Source organism: Astyanax mexicanus, chromosome 3, assembly GCF_023375975.1.
Source record: "Astyanax mexicanus isolate ESR-SI-001 chromosome 3, AstMex3_surface, whole genome shotgun sequence".
In the NCBI taxonomy this organism is placed as follows: Eukaryota; Metazoa; Chordata; class Actinopteri; order Characiformes; family Acestrorhamphidae; genus Astyanax; species Astyanax mexicanus.
This window is the reverse complement of record NC_064410.1, coordinates 61,899,700-61,927,660: the sequence shown is the minus strand read 5'-3', so window position 1 is coordinate 61,927,660 and position 27,961 is coordinate 61,899,700. Positions and strand designations below refer to the sequence as shown.

Sequence of the window (27,961 nt, the reverse complement as noted above, 5' to 3'; positions counted from 1 at the left end):
TCTAAGCTTACTGTAAATAAACTGAAGCACGTTACTCACCCAAATAAACAGTTTTCAGGAGAGGAATCTGTGTAGATTAATATCCAGCACTCGTTTGACTTTGAAAGAGCTAGATTTGTATACTGAGACGCTCCACCGGCAAGACACCCCCCCCCCCCCCCCGCCCGTGGGGGAAGGGAAACATGGCGCCACCCCTGTTCACTTTGATATAGGCACCCTTTCTAGTGTCACTTAACGCGCCTTATAATGCGATGAGCCCTATGTATGGAAAAATAGCAGAAAATAGGCGTTCTTTGATAGTGCGTCTTGTAATACGGTGCGCCTTATAGTCCGAAAAATACGGTAACCACAAAGCAATACCATAGCAACCACATAGGATCTTTTAGTGAGTTTATAGCATCCTCCCTAGGATAATCTAGCAACAATTTAGCACCAATATAGTAACCACCTGGTAACACCATAGCAACCACATAGCATATCTTAGCTACAGCACAGCAACACCACTTATTATGCTGCCTGGGAGTACAGTGGCATGTGACCCCCCCCCCCCCCCCCCCCCCCCATGGCAAATGTTATCTTTAAACCAAAGATTTGAGGAATATTGATGCAAAATTGATGTATTGAAGTTATGAGTTTGATCTGAAGTCTCTGTGCTTCCCTTAACACATCTCTCTACGTTCCTGTGCAGGTGAATGAATTGCAGAACCTGACCAGTGCAGAGGTGGTGGTCCCACGGGATCAGACACCTGACGAAAACGACCAAGTAGTAGTGAAGATAACTGGCCACTTCTATGCAAGTCAGGTAAGGAAGCACCTGATGGAGCAACTTTCAATATGGTTTTGGTTTGTAAACTGTAAAGCCCAAATCATGGTTCTCATACACTGTGTGTAGCTGTGAACCCTGTGCCACAGGCCATGCTGTACACTGCGTCGTACCCTATGTGTATCTGTGAACCCTATGCCATAGGCTATGCCATACCCTGTGCTGTGCCTTATGTAAAGCTGCATACCCTGTGACATAGGCTATGCCATACCCTGCGTCGTACTCTGTGTAGCTGTGTACCCTCCGCCAATGATTATGCCATACATATGCTGTGTACCCTGTGCCATAGGCCATGCTGTACAATGTGTCATACTGTGTAGCTGTGTTCCCTTCATCATAGGCTATGCCACATCCTGCAACATCCCCTATGAGTAGCTGAGTACCCTGTGCCATAGGCAGTGCCATAGCCTGCACTGTACCCTGTGTATTGCTGTGTACCCTGCATCGTGCCCTATTCGTAGCTGCGTATTCTGCGCCATAGGCCATGCTGTACTCTGTGCCGTACCCTGTGCCATACCGTATGTATAGCTGTGTACCCCTCACCAGAGGCAATACAGTACCCTGCGTTATCTCTGAACATACACCTCTAGAAATGAAAGTATGCATTGCATGCAGACCACAGAAACTGCACTGAGTGGCGTATTCCTCGTTTTTTATTTCTGCCTTGCAGTGTGATTAAAGCGACGCAGTCACCAACGCAAATATGTAAATGCCCACAGCGGCCTTGGCCAGAGTTGGCATTGACTCAAAATCAGTATTAATCGGCCTTAATGCTTAAGTGTATAATCCTTGATCACTTTTTCATTCTGATATTAATGTATTGATTTGTGTATTTTGTTTTCTTTTTTTTCTCAGATGGCTCAGCGAAAGATTCAGGAGATTCTTTTTCAGGTGAGGCGGCAGCAGCAGCAGCCCAAGGCCTCGCCCACCGGCCCGCCGATGGCCCGAAGGAAATAGAGCCACCACGTCTTCACGGAGACGATCGGGACATGGGACCTGCCCATCTCAGGGGTCATGGGTCGTAGCCGACCACCCCACTCTTATATCCCACCCCCCTGCCTCCCGGCGTTTCTGTGAGAATGTTTAGTCACACTTTTTTTTTTTTATTATTATTATTTTTTTTTATTTTATATATAAAGGTTTTCTGTTTCGTTTTTATTTTTTTTTTCCTTACCATTTTTTGGCTCTAAACATGAGAAGAAAATCACGGCTATGAGAAATAGTCTCCCTGAAAGTCTTCACTGCCCTCGTGTGGTAACTGCACAATACTACATTGTCAAATTTTCTTTTTTTTTTTTTTTTCCTTTTTGCTTTGTTTTTTCGTTTGGTTGATTGGTCATGTTTTTCCATGTTATAAAAGTTAAAGGCATTGCTCTCCTAGCCTGGCTAGGGGTGGGCGGGGCTAGGGGTGGGGCCTAAGGGCTCTGGATTTCCCGGGACGGGACGGGACGGGACTGAACTGAACGTGGCAGGGTCGGAAGTATTTTGTCCCAGTATTGATAGTGGCATTTTATAAATTCGGATGCATTTTATAAAGAAAATGATCTATATATACGTATAAATATATAAATATAAAAATTATATATATATATATATATATATATATATATATATATATATATATATATATATATATATATATATATATATAATATAAATATATTATAGAAGATTATGAAGCAACGGCGGAGCAACACTGCCACTTATGACTGAGGGAAGTGTTGATTGGTGTTGGCCAGGAAACCAAGTTTAATATGCATTTTACTGATCTACCTCAGGCTAGAGTACCTCAGAAAAAAAAAGAAGAAAATGATATATATGAAAAAAAAATGTTCCTTTCTTTTTTTATTTTGCTTTGTGGTATTTTGTATACTTTATAAAGCTAATAGTTCTTGAACATTTTTATTTTTTTAAGAAAATTAGCTCTGCCGTTAACGCGCGGATCCTCGACCCCCACTCGGGTAAAAGCTGCAGGCGACGCATCGCTGTACATAAATAAGACGAAGTCTGCACGTCTGGGTATGAGTCGGGGTCGAGGGGGCGTCGCCGTTGCCGCGGACGCGGGAGTATCAAAAGAAAAGCAAGCGCCTCAGTGTTGCCGAGGAGCCAACATCCACTGAATACAACAACGTCATCGATGTAAGTTAGAGATGCCGAATAATGCCAACCGTACATACTGCAGCAATGCCGTGATATTTAGTTAACACCAGTTTAGCGAGAATACGTTTTCATAACGTTTTTGGCCGGTACGTATCTTTTTGCGTACGTTTTTGTTCTTTTTTTTTGTTTTGTTTTTGGTGCGTGCGTTAGCGTTGAGGAAACGGCAGAGGCGTAGGTAGCATTAGAGGTCAGGGATAACCTTGTATGTCCTGCTGTAACCTCTCTGGTGCTCCTCCTACTTCTACTACTTCTCCTTCCTCTTATAGATGCGATGCGCTCCTAGATACGTTTTTTTTTTTTTTTTTAAACCTTCCCCACCCCTCCTCTTTTTTCTCACGCAGTTACTTGCATAGCAGATTAACATAGTCCAGCCCATGGTGGTGCGAATGAGTCGAATGTCAATTGAGTCGAAGGAATCGAATCCGTTGTGTAGTTTGAGTTTGTGTGGGGTATTTTTTTTTGTATTATTATTATTATTATTATTTTTATTTTATTTTTTTTTTATTTAGTTTCCTCGTTTTTCGTGTTTTTTTTTTGTTTTTTTTCGTGGGCTGGGCTCCATCACACCAGGCTTTCTCACACACACACACACACACAGCAAATACCCGCGTCGAGTGTATGTGAGTCTGTAATCACGTGAATCACGTGACTCACGTCGATCACTGCATGGTGAGTGAGGGTCGTCGGGGAGAGAGTCGCACTGTTTCCGATGCTTTGGTTGAGTTTCTGCCACACACATTGCAGCATAGCTCTATTATTATTATTATAATTAAAGGATGCATCTGTATAACCAGCAGTAATGTAGAAATGGACGTGAACGGTTTCATTTCTCCTTTCTCTTTTATTTCCTTTAGTTTATCTTTCAAAGTGACAAATAATATAAAAAATAAAATAAAAAAAATAGATGGACCTTTCACGCGAGAAGAAAGTTAAAGTTAAAGAGTTTAAACTGATGAGAAACAAATAAATAATATTCCGTTTTCTTATTTCAAAGCCGAATGTAAATATGATTTGATTGTGGTAAGAGTGTATTCATGCTTCCACGCTAGTAAGAACGTCTACCTCAGCTTCAGAGTCAAGGGTGGATGGCGGGTGAAGCTCACGCCTCCATCCACGCCTCTAGCGCACGCGCAGCGATACCTCAAGAACCCCCTCGCGAGCACTCGTCTTCTGCATCGGGTCTGTGCGTCGCGCCTCGCGCTGACAGGAGGGGCACAAGTGATTTCTTTTTTTGTTTGTTTTTCATTTATTTTTTCGTTTTTTTTTCCCTCCTTCACCGTTTTTGATCTACCTCCTAGACATGTATTTGAATTAGAGGCATATTACTATTTGACTATTTGTTAGAATCTAGGGTCTCAGCTCTCAGCTCCTTTTCCCTGCAGAAAACTAAATATGAGAAATAAATACGAAAAAAAAAAAAAATCATGTATGCTTAGATTTTGAAAGATGAGTGATTTTTAAGGTGTTTCATTTTTGCCTGCATTGTGTTCTGATAACTGACTTTAAAAAAAAAAGAGAGAGAAAACCTCAACTTGTTGCTTTTTTTTCTGCTACTTGGTTTTTTGGTGGTGTGGCTTCAGTGTATTGGGCTTTACTTCATCCATAGGTATTATTATATCAAGACATTTGTTTCATTTGGGATCTGATTAAAAAATAATGGAGGTTTTTTCGCGTTTAAGGTAGGCCTGACTTCTTTCTGATTTATGGACTCAAGTTTTCTCCCCATTACTCGTCTTAAAGGATGCTACTTTTTTGTTTGTTTTTTTCTTTTGGTTTTTCTTTTTCCCCCCTCCTCCTTTTGACTGGGATCTGATCCGATTTCTTGGCTGTGTTGTGTGGTGAGTCGTGTTTCAGTGGGAACGTGATGTGGAGTTTCAGGAAAGTGGTCCGATTTCAGCATGATGAGCAAACAAACCCCTCCGACCGTGCTCGTACGCCCTCACACACCTCCACTTGTCAAATGCCTCTGAAAAATGAATTAAAAAAGTCAACATGGCTCCTAAACGCTGCTGTTTGTGCCTCTTTATTTGCGTTTGAGTTTTGCACCACATTCGGTTACCATGTTTCCACAAGTGTTCATTCAAAGTTTTGCTAAGTTCCGATTATGTTGCTTGCCATCAGCAGCCGGAGTCTGAGAGAGAATACAGTAGGTCATGTTGTTTCTCAATCAGTAGCCCAAGAGAGAGAGTACAGTAGGACATACTGCTTCTCCATCAGCAGTTTCTCCCAAATTCCAAATAAAAATAGTCATTTAGAGTATTTATTTACAGAAAATGAGAAATGGCTGAAATAACAAAAAACATGCAGAGCTTTCAGACCTCAAATAATGCAAAGAAAACAAGTTCATATTCATAAAGTTTTCAGAGTTCAGAAATCAATATTTGGTGGAATAACCCTGGTTTTTAATCACAGTTTTAATTCATGCATCTTGGCATCATGTTCTCCTCCACCAGTCTTACACACTGCTTTTGGATAACTTTATGCCTTTACCTTCTGGTGCAAAAAATTTAAGCAGTTCAGTTTGGTGGTTTGATGGTTTGTGATCATCCATCTTCCTCTTGATTATATTCCAGAGGTTTTCAATTTGGTAAAATCAAAGAAACTAATTTTTAAGTGGTCTCTTATTTATATGTATATAGTTATGTTTGAGCTAAACAGCTGTTCAGGTGCAGTTTAACCTGATTTATTGCGCGTATTACTACAGCTATGAACTAACGCATTTCTTCTGCTGCTCCATGCTATGTTGTTTTCACACTTGAACGCAGTATGTGCTTGCTGTTCACCTGTGCAACTGCAACAGATATGCTAGTCCAGAACACAGGAACTTCCTGTATTTACACTTTAGCTCCACCCTAGACAGCTGTGACCATTAAGTAGAGGGAAAATGCTCATGCATTTTCTTGAACTTGCCAAGGGGAGAAATCCTTCCAAGTTCGCAAACTTGTTACCTGATTCAAACGAGAAAACACTCATTGTTCCCATAATCCTAAAACTGCTGAAACCCAGTTTTAACAGTTTCGTAATGGTAAATGAATGTCTTCCGGAGTTCTTAAATTAATTAGAAACACTTGTTTTTAATGTTTATTAGAATCACTTCTCCATTAGCATTAATGAGAGTCATTTTTACATTAGTCAGTGAATTAATAATTAATTAAAAGGCAATAAAAAAAATGCAAAAACAAAAAATAAAATAAGATATGCTTCGGTAAGATTCCAGCATTTAGAGCTTTTAGTGCATCTTTACTTGAACACGAACAAATACTTTTTTTATTTTTTTTTGGGGGGGGGCATATATATCATGATATGCAAGATACATTATAAATACACTATTTGCAGTGTATTAAGGAATATAATTCAGTTTTTATATATTTCTTTTCAATATCTAAGTGGAAATATAGAACTTTTAGAGCAATATGGTTATTTTAAAGTGTTTTCAGCACTTCTAAACTAGTCATATAAAACAAAAAGAAGACAACACAACATCCGGCTGTTACAAAAAAAAGTATAAGTCTTAGATTATCCAGCCCTTAGAAACTACATACATTACGCATCCATCAAACAATCAAATTTCAAACCGCCCCCCCAGTACTAAGTGAATAATACTGTAGTTTTAGGTAACTGTAGTATTTTCTTTACTGCAGAAACGTATTTAAACATATTTAGTTAAGGTTACGTATGCCCCCCGCCGTCCTCAATGAAAGCAGGAGGCAGGCAGGTTGTAGCTCAGGTGTTCTTCAGGTGTTTCTCAGGTGTAGTTTCCGGCTCACACTCGTCTGCCAGTCAGCAGGCGGCTTCTTTCTTCATCAGTCGGGAACAGCGCCGCCTTCAGTTTGCTCAGAGGACTGCTGACCACTCGGACTCCCTCAGCGTCCTCCAGCATAGAGCGCCGAACTGGGCGATACACCTTGTAGCGCCTAAAAGAAAGAAAAAAAACCCTGTTTAAAATGATTAATTACAGTATCTTTACTTCTGCAGTTGATTGATGCTTTTAAATGCACTTTGGCTACATTCACATTATAAGCCACGTTGCTCAAATCAGATTTTTTCCTCAGATCAGATTTGTCTATCTTGACGGTTCACATTCACTGTAAATGTAAGTGATCTGTATCTGTGTGTAATGTGAACACAGAATCTGTTCCTGAGACGTCTCACATGCTGCACATTGATACCTGTATAAACGCCTCCTTCTTCACCACCAACAAAATACAACCCTCATATTAGAGAGAGGAGAGACTCGTAGCTTTATAAAGGGAAATGGATGCGTTTGTTAGCAGCTCATATGTGGAGCATCTTTTGCTGGAGTGGAGAAACAGTAAACAGCTGCTCTGAAGTTCATGCTCAGGTCGAGGAGGTGAAAAAAGGCCAGGTGGTTTGCTTTTGCTGTTTTTTTTTTTCAGCTATAGCTGCAGAGCTGCACCAAGAGATGCAGTGAGGGTACAAGAGAGAAGCATGTAGCGCTAATGCGTAAAAGCAAAAAGACGCATGAATTCAGATTTGATTTGACTGTTCACATTAATGTCACATGTCCGTGGATCGAATACGTATCCGATTTAGGACCACACATGAAAGTGACTCAAATCTAATTAAAAAAAAATCTGATTTGGCATGTTCAAACAGCCAATAAAAAAATCAGATTTAAGTCACTTCAGCCTGGTAATGTTCAGGTAAACGTTGTTGAGTGAGACATTAGAACAGTGTTCTTAACAGTGTTGCCAACTTAGCGACTTTGTCGCTATATTTAGCGACTTTTCAGACCCTCTAGCGACTTTTTTTGTAAAAAAGCGACTAGCGACAAGTCTAGCGAGTTTTTGTGGTGTTATTGGAGACTTTTGCCGATTCTAAGATGAACACACATGCTCTTCAGTCACTGTCCTCAGCGGGTGCTGCCGTGAGCCCCGCCCTCAACACTCACAGTGCAGTCTCACACAGTCAGAACAGACCTTTTTTTCGCTCCACGAACACACTGTAAATCAACTGAGCATGCTCACAGCCGCCGCTGACTGACCCCGCCCCATATTTACAAAGCAGGATATAAATATAACTGTCTTCAGTGTGACACGAAAAGAAATCACTGAATTTAACTCACACAGTCTCAGTCACTCACCACGTAGCCTGTCACTCACCTCCTCCACAGTGTCTGACTCTTTGTAAAAAGCTAAATATCTATTGAACCATAATAGGTTTAAAAATAAAGAAAACTTAAAAAAAAAACAAAAAAACAAAAAAAAAATGTGGTTAATGAAGTTATTGTAAAAAAATGACTGCTTATTTAAAAAGAAACAGAAGTTGTTCATTTGTTGAAGTTCATTTGTAACATTTCTAACATATTTAGAGTGTTTTTTACTCACTTTTTTATCTCCCACAACCTTAATCCTTTACAGCTTCAAAAACATGCATCACGCAAATTAGGTGATGACGTCATTTAGCGACTTCTAGCGACTTTTAGGACAGCCAATAGCTACTTTCCTTACTGAGATGTTGGCAACACTAGTCCTTAAATTCAAGTCCTTGAGGGGCCAGTGTCTAGCACGGTTTGGTGACTTCCAAACCTGCTAGACTACACATTCTCTACCTGAATGTGGCTTTTATTACAATGTTAAACTGTGTTTATGCTGGTAACGAGTTATAGTGAGAGTTCGGTTATAGTGAGATAATGGTTAGGTGGGCCTTGAGTTGCAAAATGTAAAGAGGAAAACAGGGATCCAAGCTATGCTAAAAGCTAATGCTAGCTGATGCAAGCTTCTCTCTATTATTTACTTCCTTAAAAACAAACTAAACTCTTAACTGTAAGACTCAAGGCCAAAAATAGCCAACCTGGATAACTTTTTTTTTCGATGGCTAACAACACATTGATCTGATAAGACAGCAGCATGATCTTGAAAGACTTTGGAATAATTACATTATCTTTGTTACAGTAAAGTGTAAAAACTATAATATAATATGTGGGTTCTGTTGGCCATCGCGAGGGCTATTAATCAGCCAATTACAGTAATCCAGAGTATTCCATGTTTTACTTACTTGTACACCATGAAGGCGATGCAGGCGAAGATGACCACCAGCACAGCAGTGGAAGACAGAACCACCTCAGCCACACGAGGTGACTTACCTGAACCTACAGGCGAAAAAAATATTTAAAAAAAACAAGATTACAGATCTACCAACAAACCCAAGCCTGCTTTACTTTGTTCTCACTGATATATTTAAAGGTATGTATCTTTTATTTTCCTTTAAACATGCTAAGTTTAAGCTTTAGAATGGTTAGACAGCAGATCTTTAGGAGTATGATCTTCTTTGAACTGTTTGTTACAGAATGGAAATCTTTCCCACTGCCTTTCCCATTACCTAGTGCTATTTCCTCAGCCCGGGTTGCCGGGTGTGGAAAACTAGAGCAGGAAAACACAGCATGTTGGAATGTCTGCATCCTTCTACAAAGTAAATACTGATGATATGTTTAATAGATGGAGACAGAATGGAGCCTAGAAGGACTACAAGACAGATGAAGAGCTGCTAGTTTTCTCCTGAACAGGTTAGCACTGTGCTACAGCTTTATTACAACCACTTTTAGTGATGGCCAATGTACTAGTGTATCTCAAAAAAAAAAATATTAAAAGTTACTTTATTTCAGTAATTCAGTTGAAAATGTGATACTCATTTATTATATAGATGTATTAAACATTATTGTTGATGATTATGAAGCTTACAGCCAATAAAAACCCAAAAATCAGTGTCTCAGAAAATTAGAATATTATATAAGACCAATTGATACTTCTGTCAGTGGAAAGTTATGTCATCTGCTGGTGTTGGTCCACTGTGTTCAGTGTTTTCCGGGAAAATCCTACAGTGAACTAAAAATCTGCTTTTAGCTACTGAGCACCAGTGGGCTGAAATTTACTACATGAAACTCTAAACTCAGTTAACTGATGTCAATCAGTCATTTTAAACTTTGAATATCTAACTACCTTCAGACAGCCTGTACCTGTTTTACTATATCTTATTCATCTTTTATTTCTTATTTTAGTTCTTCTAGTTCTCCTAGTTCTTCTCTTAGTTCTTTATTTCCTTTTTATTTCTTTCATTATTTTTTTTTTTACTAGTTTTGTATTATTGCTTTTAACTCATTTTGATTAGTTTTTTGTTATTATTATTTTATTATTATTTGTTTTTTTTTTTATTAATTACTTTTTTAATTCATTTTTTGTACTATGTAAAAGTTTTTAGCTTAATTTTAACAGGTTTTCTGTAGTATTAATCTTATATTTTTTAATTAATTTCTTATAAATTAAACCAAATTTTATTACTATTTTATTTTATTGTTATTACTATTTTTTATTTTTTTTTTATCTTTTATTCACTGTTATCGTAGAATGATTAAATGTAGTTATTATTTTCTTTGCCTTCTCATTCTCTGTATTTGTACATGCTCAGCTACACTGAAACTGAGGGTTCAAAATTAAGGTTGATTGATTGATTGATTAATTTATTGATTTTCCAGCAGGACTTAGCAATTGCTCACTGTGCCAGAAGTACCAGTTGATCTTATATAATATTATTATATTATAATTTTCTGAGACACTGATTTTTGGGTTTTCATTGGCTGTAAGCTTCATAATCATCAACAATACAAGAAATAAAAGCTTAAAATAGATCACTGGTTTTCTTATTCCCAACACGCCTTAATTAACTAATTAGACCTTTAGATTTAAAGTGGTGTGTTAGAGCAGAGAACCACTCAAATGTGCATAGAGTAGGGTGTTCTCCAGGACCAGGGTTGGGCCCAAGATCTCTAAACATTATTTGATTCAGTTTATTGCAGGGGTGTCCAAACTTTTTTGTTGGAGGCCAGAAGGAAAAATATATGTGCAGTCACTGTAATAAAACAAATAATGAGTATATTACTTATAATAAGACAATTTCTTGATTACTCATTTACACACCTTTTTCACTTTAGTTACTATCTTCATCTATCTTTGACAGTGTTGTGTAAACTAAGATTTTTCAAATTGATGTTTTGTTTCATAATGTCTCTTAATATTATACTCCTTCATTACGGCAACTGATTCCTGACAAATTAAACATTAAACACACTTCCCTCTGAAATAGTAATTTTCCCAACATGCCTGAAATTTTTTTAGACACTTTGGCCCATTTTCTGCGCTACAACTGAACATTATCGCTGCTTTTAGACTCTTTGGCCCATTTTTTTCTGCGCTACAACTGAACACTCTCGCCTCTTTTAGACTCTTTGTCCCGTTTTCTGCGCTACAACTGAACACACTCGCCGCTTTTAGACTCTTTGTCCCGTTTTCTGCGCTACAACTGAACATTATCGCCGCTTTTAGACTCTTTGGCCCATTTTCTGCACTACAACTGAACACACTCGCCGCTTTTAGACTCTTTGTCCCGTTTTCTGCGCTACAACTGAACACACTCGCCGCTTTTAGACTCTTTGGCCCATTTTCTGCACTACAACTGAACACTCTCGCCTCTTTTAGACTCTTTGTCCCGTTTTCTGCGCTACAACTGAACACACTCGCCGCTTTTAGACTCTTTGGCCCATTTTCTGCACTACAACTGAACACACTCGCCGCTTTTAGACTCTTTTTCCCGTTTTCTGCGCTACAACTGAACATTATCACCGCTTTTAGACTCTTTGGCCCGTTTTTCTGCGCTACAACTGAACACTCTCACCGCTTTTAGACTCTTTGGCCCATTTTCTCTGCTACAACTGAACACTCTTGCCGCTTTTAGACTCTTTGGTCTGTTTTCTAAGCTACAACTGAAGTTATTTTAATACCAGTGACCCTCAGTAAAGCCCTCTCTCTTCTGTTCCTGTACCTTTCTCAGGGCTGTCTCCAATAGTAACTGTGGTGGTGGCGAGTGCCAGTCCTCCTGGAACCCCTAAAGTGATGTTGACGCAGTAGGTTCCTGGCTCCTGGAAGGTTCGCTTCAGGGAGACCTGGCAACCCTCTGCAGAGGGCGGCACATCATCACACATGATGCTCACCACCTGGCGGCAGGTAGAGTCCGCCACGGTGGTGCAGGCTGAGGTAGGGATCCTGGAACAGAAGAATAGATATGTTCTGAAGAATAAGGAGATTCATAAGAAGCTCATATCTTTTTATAGTTTTACATATAGCACAATGAACATTCAGGGCTTAAACTAAAGTAGACACTTGGGACAAAACAATAATTCACCTTCCATTATTTAGGTTCCATTTGAGAGCATTGAATGCAAAAGAAATTGTAAAAAAAAGGCTGTTATTTTTGGAGTTTACATAAAACTTGCCATGAACAGCATACGTGCTAGTGCTTAGCACGGTTAGTAGCTAATGCTTATGCTGCTCCAGCAGGGTACAGTCCGATAATATTCGCCTCTGAATGGCAAAAGATGAAAAATCAGTCATGCTGTACATTTATTGATTCAGTAGGGTCTTGACAAACAAATTACTACATTTAAAAAAGATACAAGAAAGCATTAAGAAGCTACACTAGCTAGAGCAGGGGTGTCCAAACTACGGCCCGCGGGCCATTTGCGGCCCGTTTCCTTTTTTGGAGCGGCCCGCGAGGTATTTTAGAAATAGAATGAAAGTTGGCCCGCTGTTAAGCAGGTTTTAATAATGTGAGATTCAAAGTTTGAACACTAGGTGTCAGAAACGGGCCAAAGAGTCTAAATGCAGAGAGAGTGCACATTTCTAGCACAGAAAAACGGGGCAAAGAGTCTTAAGCGAAGAGAGTGCGCATTTCTAGCACAGAAAAACGGGGCAAAGAGTCTAAAAGCGGAGAGAGTGTGCATTTCTAGCACAGAAAAACGGGGCAAAGAGTCTAAAAGCGGAGAGAGTGCGCAATTCTAGCGCAGAAAATTGGGCCAAAGAGTCTAAAAGCGGAGAGAGTGCGCATTTCTAGTGCAGAAAAACGGGGCAAAGAGTCTAAAAGCGGAGAGAGTGCGCATTTCTAGCGCAGAAAATTGGGCCAAAGAGTCTAAAAGCGGAGAGAGTGCACATTTCTAGCGCAGAAAAACGGGGCAAAAGAGTCTAAAAGCGGAGAGAGTGTGCATTTCTAGTGCAGAAAAACGGGCCAAAGAGTCTAAAAGCGGAGAGAGTGTGCATTTCTAGTGCAGAAAAACGGGCCAGAGTCTAAAAGTTGCCGTAATTAAGAGACACTGTCAAAGATAAAGAGAATAAGTCAAGTAAAATGGTGTGTAAATGAAATAATCAGGAAAATGTATTATTTAAAGTGGTATATTTCATTATTTGTTTTTATATACAAAAAACAAAAAAAGTTTGGACACCCCTGAGCTAGAGGGTGCTTCAGTTCCTTATGTGGCAGTGTTTGTGGGTTTGAATAAAATCCCTGGCAGAAGCTAAATTCCACCTGTGCACAAATTTGGTGTCAATATATGGTTGTCTTGTCTTGTCATGTCTTGTCTATCCTCATTTATAGGTTTATAAACCAAAAATAGTCATTCATTTAACAATTTAACATTTAACAAGCCATGTCTTTAAACCCTCTTCCTTCGATTAAATCACTTCTATACGGCCATTAACCCTTCTATTATGTTTGGGGTTAATTTGACCCCATTCAATGTTTAACGCCTTTAAATAATCAGTTAATATCATTTTATTTTCTTCATACTTGGTGACTTTTCCTAATTTAATCGGGACAACTGGGTAAACATAAAATTAATGTGATGGTATGTTTTCTGTGTCCTGTACACACTTTGGATAAATCAGTGTTGTTTGTGGTAGATTTAGCCCAGGCTGTTTAAGCTGCATAAAACATATAAAGAATATCAGAATTTTACACACATTCGTGTTGAAGCCACTATGATATGTAATTTCATAATCTTTAAATAAAATTATTATTTAAAGCCCTAAAATAGCATAATTATAACTGTATTAGTGTAATAACCATGTATAATTCACGCAACTAGGGGGCGGGGAAAACATAATTCTCACAAGAATTCATATATATTTCTGATAGTGATGTGCATATTTCTCAGGGGTACACATGGTACGAATGGATGCTTACCTTCCTAAACACGTCACCACAAACTTGACAGTGCTGTTGGTCACTTTGGCAGCAGATACCCCCACGATTTTGCTCGGAGGTGCACTGAACAGAACGGAACGAGGCTCTGGAACAACAGTGAGATATTATAATTCCAAAAGTTAATAAGAAGAGAAGTGGGGAAGCAGCTTTTAGTTTTTATGCTCCAAAGAAATGGAACAATCTACCACTTGAGATCAGACAAGCATCATCAGTAAATAGTTTCAAAAAGCAGCTTAAGACATATTTCTTTAAACTTTGTTTTAATAATTAATCCATCTGTTTTATCTTTTAATTGTTTTATTTCACAGTCACAATCTTTTGTAATTTGTATTGTATTATTATTATTATTATTATTATTATTATTATTATTATTGTCCTTTTACAGTTTTATAATTTTAATTTTATATTATTTTGTTTTCTATTACATCTTATTTGAATGTTCCTTTCTTTTATCTTCAATTTTACAGTTTTTTCCTTTTCCATTTTTCCTTTTTTATTAGTGTTTTGATTGCCTTTTTCTATGTAAAGCACTTTGAGCTGCATTTTAATGTATGAAAGGTGCTATATAAATAAAGTTTATTATTATTATTATTATTATTATTATTATTATTATTATTATTATTGTTATTACATGTCATCTCCCACAAGTTATATGCTAGGTTTATAATTATTTAAAAGCTAAAAATAAGAGACCACCTAAGATTTCTTTGATTTTACCAAATAGAAAATCTCTGGAATATAATCAAGAGGAAGATGGATGATCACAATCTAACAAACCAAACTGAACTGCTTGAATTTTTGCACCAGGAGTAAAGGAATAAAGTTATTCAAAAGCAGTGTGTAAGACTGGTGGAGGAGAACATGATGCCAAGATGCATAAAAACTACTGTGATTAAAAACCAGGGATATTCCACCAAATATTAAACTCTTAAAACTTTATGAATATGAACTTGTTTTCTTTGCATTATTTGAGGTCTGAAAGCTCTGCATCTTTTTTGTTATTTCAGCCATCTTTCATTTTCTGCAAATAAATGCTCTAAATGAGAATATTTTTATTTGGAATTTAGGAGAAATGTTGTCTGTAGTTTATAGAATAAAACAACAATGTTCATTTTACTCAAACATAAACCTATAAATAGCAAAATCAGAGAAACTGATTCAGAAACTGAAGTGCTCTCTTCATTTTTTTTCAGAGCTGTATATTATCTTACCAGTTATGATGATTTCATCTTCAAAGGTTCCATGCATGTAGCGGAAACACTCCGACTGTGTGAGGTGTGTGTGTCGCAGTGCGGGTGGAGGCGTGGGCTCGGCGCTGGTGGAGTTAATCCCCGAATCAGTGCTGGTGTTCACCTCTGGATCAGTAGGGAAGGGCTCGGTGGAGGGGACTGGGGTCGTCACTGGGATGCGCTGGGCCGTGGTGGGGGGTGCAGTGGTGACCAGTGGGGCTGAAAGATCAAAGAAATGGTTGATTAATGGATTCTGGTTAAAACTTTTGATTGTATTTGATCTGTACCTTATCAATCAAACCCACAGGTACAATAGTTTGTGTATAAGATCTGCATCTCACCGTTAGTGGTCTCCAGTTTGGTTGTGGTGGCTTGGGTAGGAGGAGGGGGCGTGGCCACTGCTGTTGGGTAGAAATGATGGACAACGGTTGGGATAATTATTTTTTTCAACTTTATTTACACTCAATTTATGAGGAACACTTGTAGATATACTTATTCATACAATTATTTACTATCCCAAGTAAAAACAATAAAATGTAAAATATTTTTCGCACTATAAGGTGCATTTAAAATCCTTTAATTTTCTCAAAAATCATCAGTGCACCTTATAATCCGGTGCTTCTTGTGTATGAATTCTACCAGTCAGGTATATAAGGAGCAGTAAAGCCACGCTGTAGCCTGCTGCTAACCCCAGCTAGCACTGCTGGAGCAGCATTAGCATTACCGGCTAACTGCACAAAGCGCTAGCTCTTTTATTGTTCAGAGGTGAGTAATATCGGTCTGAAGCCTGCTGCTAACCCCAGCTAGGAATGCTGGAGCAGCTCAAAGTCAAAGTCAAAGTGGTTTTTATTGTCATTTCAGCTATATACAGAGTACACAGTGAAACTAAACAACGTTCCTCCAGGGACCATGGTGCACATAAACACAGTGTAGACAGAACAATAGTGCAACAGTACAAAAGTGCAGACAGACAATACAACACCATACAGACAAAGAATAATAAATAACAAGACAGTGTGCAAATTTTGCAGTGTGCAAAAAAGACCAGGTGAGGTAGTAATTACTCTATTACACAGTGTGCAATAGAGTCCAGTGAGGTAGTAGCATTAGCATTACCGGCTACCCGCACTAAGCGCTAGATCTTTCATCGTTCAGGGGTGAGCATTATCAGACTGTAGCCTGCTGCTAACCCCAGCTAGCACTGCTGGAGCAGTATTAGCATTAGCCACTAACTGTGCTAAGCGCTAGCTCATTCATCATTCAGAGGTGAGTATTATCAGACTGTAGCCTGCTTCAAACCCTGGCTAGCACTGTTGGAGCAGTATTAGCACTAGCCAATAACCGCGCTAAGCACTAGCACTTTTGCTGTTCAGAGGCAAATATTATCGGGTTGTAGACTGCTGGAGCAGCATAAGCATAACCGGCTAACCGCTCTAAGCACTATCTCTTTTATTGTTCAGAGGTGAGTATTATCGGACTGTAGCCTGCTGCTAGCCCCAGCAAGCAATGCTGGAGTGGCTTTAGCATCAGCCGCTGAGCGTGCTAAGCACTAGCTCTTTTGCCATTCAGAGGTGAGTATTATCAGATTTTAACCTGCTGCTAACCCTGGCTAGTACTGCTGGAGCAGCTTTAGCATTACCGGCTACCCGCACTAAGCGCTAGCTCTTTCGCCATTCAGAGGTGAGTATTATCAGACTACAGCCTGCTTCAAACCCTGGCTAGCACTGATGGAGCATTATTAGCATTAGCCATTTACTGTGCTAAGTGCTAACTGAGGTGAGTATTATTGTAAACCTTAAAATGTGTTTGCAGCAAAAATGGGGCAAAATAACACCTGAAAAACTTTTTTTTTTTTACAATAGCAACATTACAACGTTGGAAATGCTTTACCATCCCAGCTTTTTTTTTTTTGGAACCTGTTGCAGGCATGAAACACAGGAAAGTGTGTGTGTGTGTGTGTGTTACCTGTAGTAAATGGCAGGGTGAAGTGCATGGGTGTAGGCGTGGGTGGAGGACACTGGATGCGGAACGCCGCCTCCACGATCAGCTTCACCGTGACGTTCCCGAGAGCGCTGTAGGCGTGGGTCGCCACGTTGCTGTGGGTGACCAGCTGGTTCCCGTCTCTGAAGTCCCATATGAAGTCCACGGCGTCCGCGGTCTTCAGGTAGTTGCTGGGGTCGTGAACCTGAACGTTAAAGATGATGTCGAAGCCTTTATAGAAGACGTTCCTCTCAGAGATGTTCACGCCTTCCTTCTGAGAGATGTTCACAGCCAGGGGGATCTTATCTGGAGAGAGAGAAAGAGAGAGGGGGGGAGAATCAGCACTATCATGTAAACTGAGAATGAAGCGTTACCTCAGCAGACGGCTTGGGAACAGCCCAACACCTGTGTAGGTTGTGAGGTGTTATCTGGTGAGTGATGTTGTTTGAACACTGGCCATTGTGCTTATGGTAAGGCCAGGCGAATTATGAATGAACGGGAGGCTAATATTACAAAATATTAAATATTAGAGGAATTGTATTCACCTGTAAATCCTTTAAACTTCTCAAATATTATTGTGTGTTCTTCTGCTATATGATATACAGCTCTGGAAAAAAAAAGCGACCACTTAAAGATGATGAGTTTCTTTGATTTTACCAAATTGAAAACCTCTGGAATATAATCCATCAAATCAAACTGAACTGCTTGAATTTTTGCACTAGGAGTTAAGCAGCATAAAGTTATCCAAAAGCAGTGTGTAAGACTGGTGGAGGAGAACATCCCAAAATGCATGAAAACTGTGATTTTATTATAAAAAAAACAGGGTTAACCCGCCTAAAATTAATTTCTGAACTCTTGAAAGTTTAAAACTTTGTGAATATGAATTTCTTTTTTATAATTTGAGGTCTGAAAGCTCTGCATCCTTTTTTGTTATTTCGGACATTTCTCATTTTCTGCAAATAAATGCTCTAAATGAGAATATTTTTATTTGGAATTTGGGAGAAATGTTGTCTGTAGTTTAAAGAATAAAACAACAATGTTCATTTTACTCAAACATAAACCTATAAATAGCAAAATCAGAGAAACTGATTCAGAAACTGAAGTGCCTGAACTTTTTCATACCACTGTACTAGATTTAGGAACTTTGCTCTGAGGATTTGATTGCATTTGTAACACAAGTTTTGCCATGACTTTATGACTTTTTATGTTCTACCAAAAATGACCTTCTCACTAAGCACCAATGTCTGAAACTGACCTGTGACGAAGAACACGGTGTTGTCGGTGGAGAGAGGGCTATACTTCCTGCGTTCCCGCTTACGGTACACCATCACCTCCATCACCCCGGCTCCAAACGTCCAGTTGGTGGTGTTGAGGGTCAGACTGGAGGAGGAGCCATCACACGTCTCGAAATACTGACCTGAGAGAGGGAAAGAAGTAAGGAAGGATTGATAAAGGACGGTATAAAAACCCTGTAGGATGTGGAGACTCGTCTCTCTGACTGGGTTCTTACCCATGGTGTGCCACACGTAGACGTAGCCCCTGCGCCTCCAGTCACTGTGCAGTGGGAACGGTTTGCCGTCCGGGAACACGTTGCATCGCTTCAGATCCGTACACTTTCCAAAACCATAATCGTCCAACCAGGAGCTCCAGTTTATCATGAACGCGGACTGCACCTGTCCGTTGGCTGAGCACAAAAGAGAAGCATGCTGTTATATTCAGGTTAAGTATAACAAAGCTATTTACGGCACACTGTCATTCATAGCTTCATAGCCTCTAAAAAACATTGTAAATCTGCAGTGATTGAACCCTAGCAGTTTTGCTCCCTAGTCACCTCACCTACCTGGGCTGAGGTAACTGTGTTGAGGTGAGGCTATGTAATAGTAGAGGAGCTCTACTCTGACCTGTAGAAAATCTCAGGTAATGCTATTTATAAGACTGTGTGAACATTACTCAGCCAACACTGTGCGAGCTTTTTAACGTGTGAACATTGCTCAGGTAGGACTGTTAACCTAGGCTTAGATAAGACTGTGTAACCTGTGCTCAGGTAAAACTGTGTAACCTGTGCAAGACTGTGTGACCTGTAGAAGAGCTTTGCACAGATGATTTTGTGTAATCTGTTTTCAGGTAAAGCTGTGTGACCTATAGAAGAGCTTTGCACAGATGATTCTGTGTAATCTGTTTTCAGGTAAAGCTGTGTGACCTATAGAAGAGCTTTGCTCAGATGAGACTGTGTAATCTTTGCTTAGGTGAGACTGTGTGACCTGTAGAAGAGCTTTGCTCAGATGAGACTGTGTAATCTTTGCTTAGGTGAGACTGTGTGACGATTTCTCAGGTGAGACTGTGTGACCTGTAGAAGAGCTTTGCTCAGGTAAGACTGTGTAATCTTTGCTCTGGTGAGACTGCGTATTATTTGCTCTGACGAGACTGTGTAATCTTTGATCTGATGAGACTGTAATCTTTACTCTGATGAGACTGTGTACTCTTTGCTCTGATGAGACTGTGTAACCTGTGCTCAGGTGAGACTGCGTATTATTTGCTCTGATGAGACTGTGTAACCTGTGCTTAGGTGAGACTGCGTATTATTTGCTCAGATGAGACTGTGTAACCTGTGCTCAGGTGAGATTGTCTAACCTGTGTTCAGGTAAGACTGAGTAACCTGTCTTCAGGTAAAGCTGTGTAACCTGTGTTTAGGTGACCTGTAGAAGAGCTTTGCTCAGATGAGACTGTGTAATCTTTGCTCAGGTAAGACTGTGTAATCTTTGATCGGATGAGACTGTAATCTTTGCTCTGAAGAGACTGTGTAATCTGTGCTCAGGTAAAACTGTGTAACCTGTGCAAGACTGCGTGACCTGTAGAAGAGCTTTGCACAGATGATTCTGTGTAATCTGTTTTCAGGTAAAGCTGTGTGACCTATAGAAGAGCTTTGCACAGATGATTCTGTGTAATCTGTTTTCAGGTAAAGCTGTGTGACCTATAGAAGAGCTTTGCTCAGATGAGACTGTGTAATCTTTGCTTAGGTGAGACTGTGTGACCTGTAGAAGAGCTTTGCTCAGATGAGACTGTGTAATCTTTGCTTAGGTGAGACTGTGTGACCTGTAGAAGAGCTTTGCTCAGGTAAGACTGTGTAATCTTTGCTCTGGTGAGACTGCGTATTATTTGCTCTGACGAGACTGTGTAATCTTTGATCTGATGAGACTGTAATCTTTACTCTGATGAGACTGTGTACTCTTTGCTCTGATGAGACTGTGTAACCTGTGCTCAGGTGAGACTGCGTATTATTTGCTCTGATGAGACTGTGTAACCTGTGCTCAGGTGAGATTGTCTAACCTGTGTTCAGGTAAGACTGAGTAACCTGTCTTCAGGTAAAGCTGTGTAACCTGTGTTTAGGTGACCTGTAGAAGAGCTTTGCTCAGATGAGACTGTGTAATCTTTGCTCAGGTAAGACTGTGTAATCTTTGATCGGATGAGACTGTAATCTTTGCTCTGAAGAGACTGTGTAATCTGTGCTCAGGTGAGACTGCGTATTATTTGCTCCGATGAGACTGTGTAACCTGTGCTCAGGTGAGATTGTCTAACCTGTGTTCAGGTAAGACTGAGCTGTTTAACCTGTGTTTAGGTGAGACTGTGTGACCTGTGGAAGAGCTGTGCTGAGAGAAGCACCTGAGGCCTCCACCATACCGTCCTCGCAGGGCTCGTCGTACAGCAGGTTTCCGCTCTGGTCCTCTCTCTGGCAGGGCGGGTACTCCAGGCGGGCGCTGAAGGTGATGGATGAGCCGTTCATGGCGGGGCTGTCGCTGGTGAGGCGCACCTTTGGTTTACCTGAGAGCAGAAGGGGTAAAGGCTGGTGAGGTGTGTGAGGACTTTGTGAAATATTTCTGTAAAAGACTCGTATCTCACCCCTCTTACCGTGTCTGTGTGAGAGCAGCCGCGGGAACGGCGGGTACAGACCATCATCCCACGGGTTAGTGTCCGGCTCCCAGCCCGGGATGGGGTACGGGAACGGGGGCTTGTGCTTGTGAGGAAACATGTCCCCATACGCTAAAATAAAGAGAGAAGGAGAATTTACCACACCTGAAGTCCAGGTACATATACACATCACCTGTGCACCTATACCTACCACACACCTACACACCTACAGACCAATCATCCACCTGGACACATATCATGCACATATACAGTACATCTGTACACTTATCTTTCACTGCTACCATCCAACCGGACATACCTGTACCTGTACCGTACCTGTATACTGTACACCTACCACACACCTGTACACCTGCAGACCCATCATCCACCTGTACACATACCATCCACCTGTACACCTGTGCACCCGCTATTACCAAGCTGTACACCTACCACACACCTGTACACCTATCATGCATATATACACCTGTACAATTATCTTCTACTGCTACACCTACCATCCAACCATACATACCTGTACCCTTACCTGTACACCTATGCACCTGCTATTACTCAGTTGCACCTAAAACAAACCTGTACACCTGCAAACATATCACACAGCTGTACACTTAAAACACACCTGTACACATACCATGAACTTTCACATCTGCAGACTCATTATCCATGCTGAACACCTACCACACACCTGTACACCTATCATCTACCATCCACCTGTAAACATACTATCCACCTGTATGCCTATACATCTTCCACAAACTTATACACTTACTGCACACCTGTACACACATAAACGAACAACTAAAACAAACTAAATATATAATCTATAAACCTGTCTATATAAAAACACTACATTAAAAACAATTATATTATAAAACTATAAGAAGTTATGGGCAACTAAGTAAATTATTGTAAATTACAAATAAATATATTGTAATTTTACAGAACTAAAAAGCTCATAACTATATGTAAGTATTAATATGAATAGCAAAGAACACTGAATAAATGTAATTAAATGTATTTGTTTGCATTATTTATATTTTATGTGTAATGTACATGCGTAATATAAATAAAGTTTATCAATACATACAAAACCATGATATTAAATTAAATAACATCGATTTGCACAAAAAAATCAAAGTTGGTTCAGTGCGTTAATTAACATTGATTCAATACACTTTTGCTATCTGACAAAAGTCTACTTATTTTGGCCACATGGATATTTAATATTAGGTAATTTTACCCAATAATTAATGATTTAATGATCATGTTTTTAGTATAAGTGTGTTTTTGTAGCAGATTTTATATATATATATATCACTGTGATATGCCATTTTTCTCCTAAACAGCAACTTTTCAGGAGAAGTCAGTGTGAAAATGTGTAATTCCAAGTAATTTTGGATCACTTTTATTGATCCTTTCATCATAAAAATCTGATATAATATAAAGAACAGCTGTTATATTCACATTATGGAGAAAGTGATGATCTGGATGTGGAAGGTGAGGGTTAACGGAGACACGGAGACACTGTTTTTCGTGTCCGGGCGTGATTTCGCGGAGCTGCGCGCGCGCTTATACTAACGCAGTAATTGGGCTCATGAGACTGAAGCCGCGTGCCGTGCGCGCGCCCGCGATATGGGCGAAAACAGGGCAAAAATATTAAAGAATATATATTTTTTACATTTGGTACACACTTTATAACATAAAATAAACACGTGCGTATACACTTATAACTGAATCTATTAATATAGTCCCTATTATGCAAAAATATATATTTTTTGGCTTTTTTGTCCATAGTGTGAATCGGGCAGTAGTTTTTTAATATATTTCATTATAATTTGATAATAGATAGACTAATAAAAATGCTATGAAATTGCTGGAATTAAATTAATGTTTGCATTCAAATTAGTGTTGGATGATTATGGCTTAAAAAAGAATCTTAGATTTTTTTCACAAAAAAATCTATTTTTGATCTCTATATATAGTGTTTACGGATATTTAAGAATAAAAAGATAAAAGGTCTGTATGTAAAATCGCATTAAAACTGTAATTCGAATCAATCGAATTAATTGTGAAAATCGCCCAGCACTAATTAAAAGATAATATATTGTTTTTCTGTCTTTTTTTAAAACGAATTTATAATATATTTTCTCTAAAGGACAACCATAAGTACTTCCGTGAAGAACCCTGTACGAATAAGAACATATTTATTATTATAATATTATTTATTATAAATTTAATCCTACATCAAGAAAAGGTTCTTTAACCCTTAAACACTTCTTATTAATAATCTTTTATCTTTTATTTTCTTTGGGGTTTCTTTTTTCTTTTTAGTTATGTCATTTACTTATGTCATTTAATATTAATATTTCGTATATGTTTTTGGTTTCAGTTCTATTCAGTATCTCGTTGCTTTAATCTTAGTAATGTTTTGCAGTTTTACTTTTAATGTATATATTTTTTTATTAAATGTAAGGTCTTATTTTTTTGTGTTACGCTGTCAGAAAAAATGTACTGAATGTAAAAAACTTCAGTTCGTCTAAATGTGCCTTGTAAATATAGTACAGATTTTTCCATTAACTAAAGGTACTGAGAGTACTGAGGGTACCACCCCAAAGACAATATAGATTTTTACAGTTATTTTTTACAGTTTTGTGCACATCTTAAGTAAATATACTCACTATTTTTAATCCCTGCTTCTGTATAACACTGTAAAAAAACGATAGTGTACTCAGAGTTTAAAGTAATTAGTTAATTGGTTAATTGACGCACGCGCTTCTTTATAAAATCAGTACTGATTCTCTTTTGCTATCACCTGACCTTTAGCGCATCTTAAGTTAGTCTTAAAATCCTTCATTAACTACTTTAGTAACATTATTGTTAGTATTATTAATATTAATATTATTATATTTTTTTATTTTAGGATGTTCTTACTTTTCTTGCTGTCCGTGACCGTCAGCAGGCACGCGCTCACCAGCAGGAGGAGCATCCTGGAGCAGGTCTGTCTGCAGCAGCTCTGTGGTGGAGGAGTGAAATCTGTCTCTCTCTTTCTCTCTCTCTTTACCCCTGATTTAATAGCGCGCGCTCATGTGACGTTTCCTGCTAACAAGGCGCGTCTCATGCCTCATTACTGTAGGGTCGCGCGCAGCTCCTGACTCATCCTCCTCCTCTACGCTTCCTGTTTATCTGCGTGCTGGTCCTCGACCTTCTCACTGTTTTTTCTAAGTTCCCCTCGGTGGCCTTCTTAGTACCCCAAGTGCCCCTCTTTCCCCCTCAGTCTCTCCTTAGTACTCCAAGTATTTCTTAAGCTACCCTTTGTACTCCAATTGCTCTACATGCCCTCTCAGTGCCCCCCTTAGTACCCCAAGTGCTCCTCATGCCACCTCTTAGTACTCCAAGTGCTCCTCATACCCCCCTCAGTGCCCCCATAGTACTCCAACTGCTCCTTATGCCCCCTCAGTGCCCCATAGTACTCCAAGTACCCCTCATGCCCCCCTCAGTGCCCCCTTAGTTCTCCAATTACCTCTCATGTCCCCCTTAGTGCCCCCTTAGTACTTCAAGCACCCCTCAGGCCCCCCTCAGTGTCCCTTTAGTACTCCAAGTGCCCCTCATGCCCCCTCAGTGTCCCCTTAGTACTGCAAATGCTCCTCATGCTCCCCTCAGTGTCCCCTTAGTACTCCAAGTGTTCCAAATGCCCCCCTCAGTGTCCCTTTAGTGCTCCTTATGCCCCCTCGATGTCCCCTTAGTACTCCAAGAGCTTCTCGTGCCACCATCAGTGGCCCCTCAGTTCTCAAAGTGCTCCTCAGTGCCACCCTTAATACTCTCAAGTGCTCCTCATGCCCCCTTCAGAATCTCCTTAGTACTCCAAGTGTTCCTCTGTGCCCCCTTAGTACTCCAAGTGCTCATCATGCCCCCTCAGTGTCCCCTTAGTAATTCAAGTACCTCTCATGCCCCCTCAATGTCCCCCTCAGTGTCCCCTTAGTACTCCAAGTGCTCCATCGAATAACTTTTTAGAGTTATATAGGTTCTTCAGTCATTGTCCCCCTTATTGTTCCTTAGTACTCCTTAATTTTCATTTAAGTACCTCCTCAATATCCCATCATTGTCCCCTCAGTTCTCTCTAATTGTCCTGTCAGTGTCCTCTCATTTTCCCCTCAGTGTACTTTATTTGTTCCATTTAAATCCTATCAATATCTGTCTCTGTTGAGGAAATAATTTTCCTTCTTGGTTTTGTGGTTTTAGCAGAAAGTTGGTGAGGGTTGGTTTGAGGTGTTCAGATATCAAGTAAAAAAATTAAGAAAATAAATGAATATAAAAGAAAAGGAGAAACATGATGAATTGGTTTTGGATCTTCTAAAGATATTCTGTATTTAAAGTTATTTTTTCTTTATTATTTTGTGTTTTAATCCTTTAAAGTCCTAAATCATCTCAAATTGGTGCTGAGAGCAGAAAGAGGAACAGGTTCTGCAGAGTCATCACTCAGGCGGACTCGTGTTGGGCGAGTGGAGCCATCGTGCATCATGAGATGGACAAACTTATCAGACCTGTGATTTGGGCAAACAGCAGTTCATCACGCCAGGGTTAAAATATGGGGCACAGTTTACTTTCCATGTGTTGGTTTTCTGATGCTGATCCGATGCACATTGAGCAGCCATAGTATTAATACATGTCAATAAAACAATGTATTTAGTTATTCTTTAAAAAAAAATATATAAATAATAATAATAATAATAATAATAATTGTTAAACAATATGACCAATATGACCAATATGAAGCTCTTTGCTTTTAAGGTTTTTATTTTTTGGCTATTTTATTATTAAAACAAAACATAAGTAAGGTTAACCCTTTTAGACCTGAATTATCTCCAGTGATTGAAAAAAAAGTAAGAATGTGGTTTTCTGTCTGTTATGCACAGAAAAGAAGACTCTAATATTCTATTAGATTCTTAGATTCTGTAATATTCTACTGTGAAATTTATATAGCAAATAAATTAAATTAACTAAAATATTAAATAGTATACTTTTATTTCCATTGCACTGGAAGCCTGTGTGTAGTGTTTTATATTTCATATTTACCTTTTTTATTTCATAAAACATCCTAAACAGTACGAAAAACATGTTTAAGAAGTGTTCTAAATAACATTAAATTAGTAAATTACTAAAAATGGCCTCAATGGCTCTAGTTCTACTGTTTTCCCGAGCAGTGGGCGGGGCCAAGTTACTGATTGACTAGTTTATAAACTTGTTCATTGGCTGGTTCATGGTATATTTTGATGTGCAACAAAACATTAAAAATAATAATAAAAAACATGATGTCCATTGTAATGGATTCAGGGTCTAAAAGTGTTAAATATATTTATTTTCAGGTTTCAGTAAATAGCACAAGGTGAAAACTGCTAACAGACTTATACACCAATTAGAACACGGCGTAGACGGGACTGCATCCTGAACTCTCCTCTGATTGGAGGATCTCACATCGCAAAGTCTACCTGCATTCGAAATCTTTAAATAACAAGCTACAACTTCCCCAGAGTTATGCAGGTAATTCTCACCTTATTAATATTTACTGCCTGTATATCATGTATTTATATATTATATTTTTCTGTAAAAGACACCGGACCTGAAGACTGGCCCAGGAGAATAAAGTGAAAAACTTTAGGGGTAAATTCTGCATTACAAGTGATGTGTTTGGACCCTTAATATAGTCAGTAAAACAGTACATTCTGGGTTTGGACCCTTATTTTACTCAGTAAATCAGTAATTCCAGTGAGCTTATTTATTCTTAACTTTTATTTTAGTTCTTCTTTTAGTTTTATTATTTCCTTTTTAAAATGTTGTTTCCTTATTTTATTTTCATTTTATTTATTTTTTATTATTAATATTCTTATAGTTATTATATTATTATTTTTATTATTTGTAATATTTTTGTATTATTGCTTTTTATCTTATTTTGATTTTCTTTTATTGTTATTACTATTTTATTATTATTATTGCTTTTATCTTTGTTAGTTCATTTATTTATTTGAATTTTTATTGTATTATGTACAAGTTAGTTTTAGCTAATTTTAACCCATTTTTGTTGTATTCGTCTTACTTTCTTTTGATCTTAATTTTTTGTCAATTAAACCATACTTAATTATAATAATTAATTTTATTTGTATTTTTTCTATTTTATTCTAATTCTACTTTTATTTTTTTATCCATTTTCTATTTTATTTACTGCTATTTTACAATAATTAAATTTAGCTTTTATTTTCTCTGTTATGTCAATCCCTGTTTCTGTAAATGCTCGGCTACATTGAAAATGAGGGCTGCCCTCAATGTACATCCGAGTTAAAATAAAGATTGAAATGAACACTTAAACTTTATTTGGACCCTTATTTTAGTAAGTAAAACAGTACATTCTGTGTTTGGACCCTTATGTTAGTCTGCAAAACAGTACATTCTGTGTTTTATAAATGGTTTTATTTTTGGTATTGAGAAAGAATCTCTATTGTATTCATAGTAAATCTTTTTTCTTAAATTTTGACTGTGTATTTATGCATTTTATATTATTTAATTGTATTTTATTGTATTTTCAATTAATAAAAAACTATACAAAAACATCAGTTTCAATTGCTGAAATGTAAAGCGCGTGTATCAGTTCTCAAGATTAATAACATTCTTAATATTAAAGCGCTAAATATATGTACTATAAGTACTATAATATATAAATTATATATAAATAATAATATTAATCAGTATGTGAACTTTTATTTTTCAATTCCACAATAAAAGTCCGCTGGCTGGAAGTGTACCA

The 27,961-nt window shown here is 38.5% G+C and overlaps 2 protein-coding genes across 4 annotated transcripts in view; one reads left to right on the top strand and one right to left on the bottom strand.

The window, feature by feature from the left end:
* Window positions 1-4,987, top strand: part of igf2bp3 (insulin-like growth factor 2 mRNA binding protein 3) — a 58,623-nt gene extending 53,636 nt beyond the window's left edge. For both annotated transcript variants that reach the window (XM_022665334.2, XM_022665335.2), the window contains 2 exons: window positions 689-802; window positions 1,679-4,987. In XM_022665334.2, coding sequence (XP_022521055.2) covers window positions 689-802; window positions 1,679-1,780 — 216 coding nt within the window. In that variant the 3' untranslated portion in view covers window positions 1,781-4,987. The remainder of the gene's footprint in view (window positions 1-688; window positions 803-1,678) is intronic.
* Window positions 4,988-6,051: 1,064 nt separating this feature from the next.
* gpnmb (glycoprotein (transmembrane) nmb) lies at window positions 6,052-24,233 on the bottom strand. Of its 2 annotated transcripts, none has more exons than XM_022665312.2 (12): window positions 24,097-24,233; window positions 21,148-21,279; window positions 20,902-21,060; window positions 18,752-18,925; window positions 18,497-18,658; window positions 17,227-17,547; window positions 15,603-15,662; window positions 15,244-15,480; window positions 14,012-14,117; window positions 11,819-12,039; window positions 9,002-9,095; window positions 6,052-6,897 (listed from the first exon to the last, which is right to left on the bottom strand). In XM_022665312.2, the coding sequence occupies exons 1-12, from the start codon at window positions 24,149-24,151 to the stop codon at window positions 6,747-6,749; spliced, it is 1,872 nt and encodes a 623-aa protein (XP_022521033.2). In that variant the 5' UTR covers window positions 24,152-24,233; the 3' UTR covers window positions 6,052-6,746. The 2 variants fall into 2 exon arrangements, with proteins under 2 accessions (XP_022521033.2, XP_022521034.2); XM_022665313.2 differs by having other exon boundaries at window positions 20,920-21,060.
* Window positions 24,234-27,961: the final 3,728 nt, after the last annotated feature.

Bases quoted from the DNA above. Each gene is read 5' to 3' on its own strand.
- gpnmb (XM_022665312.2), bottom strand. From the start codon at position 24,151: ATGCTCCTCCTGCTGGTGAGCGCGTGCCTGCTGACGGTCACGGACAGC. The intron at 21,061-21,147 runs GTAAGAGGGGTG...TTCTGCTCTCAG, and splicing joins GCTGCTCTCACACAGACACG to GTAAACCAAAGGTGCGCCTC. The intron at 18,926-20,901 runs GTGCTTCTCTCA...TTTTGTGCTCAG, and splicing joins CGGTATGGTGGAGGCCTCAG to CCAACGGACAGGTGCAGTCC.